Here is a 6,522-nt window from a genome sequence, read left to right as displayed (position 1 = left end):
GCACAGACTTAATTCTCAGCACCCTGGGTCCTGCAGACCATCCAGGCTGCCTCTGTGCATACCTGGGCATCCTGTGCCTGCATTCTGGAAGCCATTTGCCATGCAAAGGCCAGAAATCCAGGGCCAACTCCAGGGTGGGGAGGGCAGGACAGGGTGTGTGCTGTGTCTGCTGTGCGCATGTAGGCATACGGTGCAGTTATACACATGCATCTGTTTGCGTGCAGCGGCTTATGGCTCTGTTCTGGGGCCTTCCTTCTCCTCTTTCAGTCTCTGAACTGTTGGGCATGGATGCCTTCTCTTTCTCCATCTTTCCGCATCCAGCCTCATCTATTCTAGGGCACCTGCAACTCCCTAATACTGGAAACCGGTTCCTGCCAGTCCATCCATCTCTCAGCCTTGGCAGCAGCTACCACACGCAGTCCCCTCCCTTTCCTACCTCAGGAATAGCCCTGGTTCCCGTAAGGCCGTGACTGAGCAGCAGTTGGATGGGGGAAGGGAGAATCCAGAAAAACCATGCAGCATCCACTGGCTCACTCAGCTCAGCTTCTGACAAGGCACGGACCCTGCCTAATGGGACCCCGAGCTGGGCCCTGTCACCCTCAGCCCTGCCTTATGTGCCCACCCTCTTGGGATATGGGGTAGGTCCAGGTTTGGGACCTGTGTCTTTAAAGCTGAGACATCAGCAGATACCCGCCTGGCCAAGTGTCCAGGGGAGGGGGAGGAGAAGTAGCCAGTCCATTAGCTGCAGAGCTGGCGCCAGGCAGCAACCCTTCACAGGGCCCTGGGGATTACAGAGAGGCAGCCCCTCCCCAGCTCCCTCAGCCTCTTTTGCCCTCCTGTCCCCATACCTCCCTGGATGTGGTGATAAAGGCAGTAACTGACAGCAGGTAAAAGCAGAGTGTAGCCTCAAGGGGAAAAGTGGAGGCACAGACTCTGGGGCCTAAACCGGGCCAGCTCTCCATCTACCTGAGCCACTTCCTTCCGATTCAGGAGCCAGAAGACTGTCCTTTAACCTCCAGTCCTCCTATCCCCCAGTTCTACCAGCTCTTTCAGGCAGGGACCCCAGCTCAAATCAGGCCCTCCCACTCTAGGCTCTAGCTCTGGATGCTTACTGAAAGGCGCTGACCTCCAACCCGCCTGTCTGTGGTCTGTAGTCGCCATCCCTGCCTGCTCCCCCACCGGCAACGGGTGGGGGGGGGCGGGGAACCAAGTAGGCCCGGTGCCAACAACCAGGGAAGGAGGGTGCAGCGCTCCTGCTGCTCAGCAGGGTGGGGCGCCCCCCTCCCCACTTAGCCGCCCAGTCAGGCCAGTGGGAGGAGCTGTCCCGCCCCTGTTGAGCCCGCTGGATTATAAAGACGCCTTGCAGCGGTCTGCGGCTCCCGGACCAGCTCTGCCAGCAGTGACTGCCCATCCTCAGCCGCCATGAGCCACCCGTCGGGCCTCCGGACCACCGTCAGTTCTACCTCCTACCGCCGCACCTTCGGGCCACCGCCTTCACTGTCGCCTGGGGCCTTCTCCTACTCGTCCAGCTCCCGTTTCTCGGGCAGCCGCCTGTTGGGCTCGGCATCCTCCAGCTCCTCGATGCGTCTGGGTAGCTTCCGCGGCCCCCGGGCGGGCGCCCTCCTGCGCCTGCCCTCTGAGCGCCTCGACTTCTCCATGGCCGAGGCCCTCAACCAGGAGTTTCTGGCCACGCGTAGCAATGAGAAGCAGGAGCTGCAGGAGCTAAACGACCGCTTCGCCAACTTCATTGAGAAGGTGCGCTTCCTGGAGCAGCAGAATGCCGCCTTGCGCGGGGAGCTGAGCCAGGCCCGAGGCCAGGAGCCGGCGCGCGCCGACCAGCTGTGCCAGCAGGAGCTGCGCGAGCTGCGCAGGGAGCTGGAGCTGCTGGGCCGCGAGCGCGACCGGGTGCAGGTGGAGCGCGACGGGCTGGCGGAGGACCTGGCGGCACTCAAGCAGAGGTCAGGGGGCAGGGCGGGGCGGCGGCCGTCGAGGTGGCTGCTTCTTGCTCCCCTTCCCTCTCCACCAGCCATCCGAGGGAGTTGCTTCCTCGCTCAACCCTGGAGGGCATGTGCGGGTCCTTGACCTCCCTCTACCTGAGTCTCTGGGAAGGCGAAGTGACTGTGTTTCTTTGTGTGTAAAGGGGCCCCAGCTCAGCTCCCAGCCCATTGGATAGAAAATGGGGCACTTGCATCAGGCAGCCTGAAGACCCCCCCCTGCGAATCCTGGGCAGTACCCCAGATCCTGGGGGGTGGGGAGGACGGTGACCCCGCAGCTCAGCCTCTGCCAACTCTTCCCTGCAGGCTGGAAGACGAAACACGCAAGCGGGAGGATGCTGAGCACAACCTCGTGCTCTTTCGCAAGGTGAGTCCGGGCCCCGCGCGGGTTTCCGTCTCCCTCCCCCTCCCCCTGGCCCGCGTGTCCAGGATGGCATCTGTGGGTGTGGGGAGGCCACCAGAAGCCTTCAGAGGCTGGCAGGGAGGGCCTGGCTCTTCCTCGTGCCGATCAGCCCCTCCCTGCTCTTGAACCACCTCTGCCACTCTGTGAAGGACGTGGACGATGCTACCCTGGCTCGCCTGGAGCTGGAACGCAAGATTGAATCTCTGATGGATGAGATTGAGTTCCTCAAGAAGCTGCATGAGGAGGTGGGTGGAGGCGGGTTTCAAGGGAGGCTTGGGAAGTTGGGGGTGGTCTCTTTGGAGTTGGGAGACAAGCTCTGAAGAAGATGGGCAGGTGGAGCGGAGGAATAGCCTTGGGGAAGCGAAGTGAGAGTCTGGAGAGCAGCTGCCAGCTCAACTTCGGGCTACAGGTGGTTTGCCTCCCGCCCCTGCGCCACCTGGTGGCGAGCAGCAGAGCTGCGCCCTGTAACCTAACCGCGGTCTCAGTGCTGGCCAGGCGCAGGCCACGCAGCCCTGTGCGCTCTGCACTCCCTGGCGCCCCCTTTTGTTTACTCAAGTGTTTCTGCTTTTTTTTTCTGTGCGCAAACTGCACAACCCGCCTGGGATCTGCGCGGCGAACTCGACTTCTTGTTGTTCTGGGGGCAGGAGTTGAGAGACCTGCAGGTGACCGTGGACAACCAGCAGGTGCAGCAGATCGAAGTGGAGGCGACCGTGAAGCCCGAGCTGACAGCAGCGCTGAGGGACATCCGCGCGCAGTACGAGAGCATCGCAGCAAAGAACCTGCAAGAGGCGGAGGAGTGGTACAAGTCCAAGGTGTGACAGCTCGGAAGGGTTTGGGACGGCCTGAGAGGGCAGGGCGCTTGGGCGAAGGTGCATCTCTAGGTTGCCCTCCATCCCGCAGTACGCGGATCTGTCCGATGCCGCCAACCGGAACCACGAGGCCCTGCGCCAGGCCAAGCAGGAGATGAACGAGTCCCGACGCCAGATCCAGAGCCTGACCTGCGAGGTGGACGGACTGAGAGGCACGGTGAGTACCAGGCTGCGCCACCGGTGAGGAGTGGACAGTGAAGGCCGTTCCCTCTCTGAACCATGCTTCCCGCCCCTGACCCCAGAACGAGGCGCTGCTCAGACAGCTGCGGGAACTGGAGGAGCAGTTTGCCCTGGAGGCCGGTGGGTACCAGGCAGGCACTGCGCGCCTCGAGGAAGAGCTGCGGCAGCTAAAGGAGGAGATGGCGCGGCACTTGCGGGAGTACCAGGAGCTCCTCAATGTCAAGATGGCCCTAGACATCGAGATCGCCACCTACCGGAAGCTGCTGGAGGGCGAGGAGAACCGGTGTGGGCAGGGCTGCTGGAGAATGGTGGTCAGGGCTGCTCAGGCAAGGGGCACAGCCTGGGCAGAGTAGCTAACCACTTGTTTCATCCCGCAGGATCTCCGTGCCTGTCCATTCCTTTGCATCTTTAAGTATAAAGACGACTGGTGAGTCCCATATCCAACTTGTCTGTCTTCTTGTCTTCTTCTGCCCTGACCGGACTCTTGTTATGGCTCTGCTCAGGGATTGGTTCGCTCTGTGAACTATAGACTGCTGGTCTACTCTCTCCCCTCTCTTTAAGCCCTGCCCCTACCTACCCCTCCCCTCACAGGTGGTATGAGGGCTTAAAAGGAGATAAAGGCCAAACCTCCTCTCTTGCACCCCTCACCTGCTTTTTCCAGTGCCTGAGGTGGAGCCTCCCCAGGACAGCCACAGCCGGAAGATGGTTTTGATCAAGACCATTGAGACCCGGGATGGGGAGGTGAGATGGGACACTTAAAACCAGGACCCTATCGTTTCCAATATTATTTCTGAGCCCCAGCTTGGCTGCAGCTGATCTTAGGGTATTGTGGGTATTAGTGGTTCTTGGGGTTGGAGGGAGACAAGGAGATAGAGAAGGTGGATGAATAGATTGGAGCTTCAGCTGGTTATGCCAGAGGTGAGACATCATGACCCAAAGGAGCTCGAAGGAGGATGGTGCTGAATGGCTTGTGCCCATCACATGCCCTGCCCCCAGCAGGTGGTGACGGAGTCCCAGAAGGAGCAGCGCAGTGAGATGGACAAGTCCTCTATTCACAGCTATTGACCTGTTGGTCCAGAACTCCCTGACCCTGCCCTAGGCCTACTCTAAGCCCACACCCTAACACCAGTCCTGAATTAGTCCCCTTTCCATCTGCATGTGTCTAGGGGATGGTACCAGTCATCCCTCTCCCGGCCTGTAGCCAAGCCCTACCTGGCCAGTAGTAGCTGGGCCTCTCTCTGCCCTGAGGTATAGGTATGACCCGTATGTTCCTCTTTTCTGATCCCCAAGTCAACTCTACTGCCATGGACCCGTAATCAGTGGGGTGGGCCAAAGTCTGAGTTTAACTTTTGAATCAAATAAAACTGCTGTGAAGAGAGACCTCTCCAGTGCATTTCTGTCTGTGGAAGTGGTGGTACCTGTGAGGAAAAGGAGGATCAGCAGTACTTTCTCTTTGTCTCTAGTAATTTCTTTTTCTTTTTTAAAAAATATACAATATATAATTATATATAATATATAATTTTATATAACATAATTGTATAAATATAAATATATTTATATTTTTAATTTAAATATATAATATTTTATATATAATTATATATATAATTTTAGAGAGGGGGAGGGAAGAGAGATAGAGAGGGAGAGAAACATTGACTGGCTGCCTTCCGTACACGCCCCATCTGGGGACAGAACCTGCAAGCCAGGCATGTGCCCTGACTGGGAATCGAACTGGCAACCTTACGGTTTGCAGGACAATGCCCAACCACCTTAGCCACACCAGCCAGGGCTCTAGTCACTTCTTTTCTGCATCCCACTATCTGGGCATCTATAACTCCTATCTACCCTTATGGCTTTTCTTCTACCTCTTTCTGTCCATTCTCAACTTCTGTTCCCCTCTGCAGCCCTGAATATCCAGGCACCTCTGGTGTCTCATAGGCCCCTCAAATTCAGCATGTCCCCGAGTTCCTCATCTCCCTCACCACCATTTGTAATCATGCCCTTTCTGCTGGATTCCCCCCATTAGAAGAGGGTACCACTGGGGCCTCTCTTGCCCAAATTAGAACTCAATTCATCTTACACCCCTTTCTTTTCTTCACCTCCCCACCCCAGGCAATTTTGTTAATTTTACTTCTTAACTCGTTCAAGCCTGTCTGGTTCTCCCCTCTCCGCTGCCACCACCCTAGTCCGGGCCACCATCATCTCTTGTCTGGGTTACACCATCTGCCTCAGTGGTTTCTTTCCTCTGCCCTGGTCCTGCCACCCCCCGAAACCTAATCAACACTTCACCAGCCAGTCAGACTCTGCTGCCACCACCTCTCCGCCTACTTGGAAACGTCCACTTCCACTCTGTCCTCCAACTCCATTCCATCTTACACTTGTCTTCAAGTCGAAATCCACTTCTGGATTTTAAATGATCTTCACTCAATTACGGTGCTAGGTGCAGGAAATAAACCAGAGTCCCCTCTCAAAAAGCTCACAGTCTGGGGTAGGGGGAGAGACAGTGAAACACAATACCAACCCGGTGATGAGTGCTGTGACTGGGATAAGGAGGTGGCATTGTGGGGCCGTGAAGAGGAGCACCTAACCCAGCCTTGGGGTAAGGATGGCTTCCCAGAGGAGGTGCCATCACACTGAAGAACAAACAGGAGTTATTCGGGTGAAGCAGGGAGAGGAGGCAGACTTTCTAGGTAGATGAGTCAGATAAGAAGTAAGGGAGCAAGTCTGGAAATTAAAAATAGTTCTATAATACTGGAATGAAGGGTAGAAAGGAGGAAATGGTGTTGAGGTTGGAAAGATGAAGTGGGGGCCCCTTGTGGAGAGGCTTATGTGCCATATTTAGGTGTTCACTAAGGAAAAGGGAAAGAAAAGGATTGAATCAGGAGGATAAATAGATTTGCATTTTAGAAAGATCAGTTTAGGTGTAGTGTGCAGAAAAAACTAGGAGATGGAGGAGAGTTCAAGGTTGTTGCGGTGAAACACTCAAAAGATGGTGGTGGGCAAAGAAGTGGGTGGATCTGAGCCCCAGCCAGTGTGGCTCAGTGGGTTGGGTGTCATCCTGCAGACCAAAATGTCATCT

The 6,522-nt window shown here is 56.4% G+C and overlaps 1 protein-coding gene across 2 annotated transcripts; it reads left to right on the top strand.

The window, feature by feature from the left end:
* Window positions 1-1,368: 1,368 nt before the first annotated feature.
* PRPH (peripherin) lies at window positions 1,369-4,820 on the top strand. 2 transcript variants are annotated; one of them, XM_024575611.4, is made up of 9 exons: window positions 1,369-1,958; window positions 2,301-2,361; window positions 2,547-2,642; window positions 3,042-3,209; window positions 3,298-3,423; window positions 3,509-3,729; window positions 3,824-3,873; window positions 4,108-4,187; window positions 4,446-4,820. In XM_024575611.4, the coding sequence occupies exons 1-9, from the start codon at window positions 1,423-1,425 to the stop codon at window positions 4,509-4,511; spliced, it is 1,404 nt and encodes a 467-aa protein (XP_024431379.2). In that variant the 5' UTR covers window positions 1,369-1,422; the 3' UTR covers window positions 4,512-4,820. The 2 variants fall into 2 exon arrangements, with proteins under 2 accessions (XP_024431379.2, XP_024431378.2); XM_024575610.4 differs by having other exon boundaries at window positions 4,443-4,820.
* The last annotated feature ends 1,702 nt before the right edge of the window (window positions 4,821-6,522 follow it).

The sequence above is a fragment of the Desmodus rotundus genome, chromosome 3 (genome assembly GCF_022682495.2).
Source record: "Desmodus rotundus isolate HL8 chromosome 3, HLdesRot8A.1, whole genome shotgun sequence".
Lineage (NCBI taxonomy): Eukaryota > Metazoa > Chordata > Mammalia > Chiroptera > Phyllostomidae > Desmodus > Desmodus rotundus.
The sequence above is the reverse complement of the archived record's forward strand: the minus strand, read 5'-3'. Positions and strand labels throughout refer to the sequence as shown.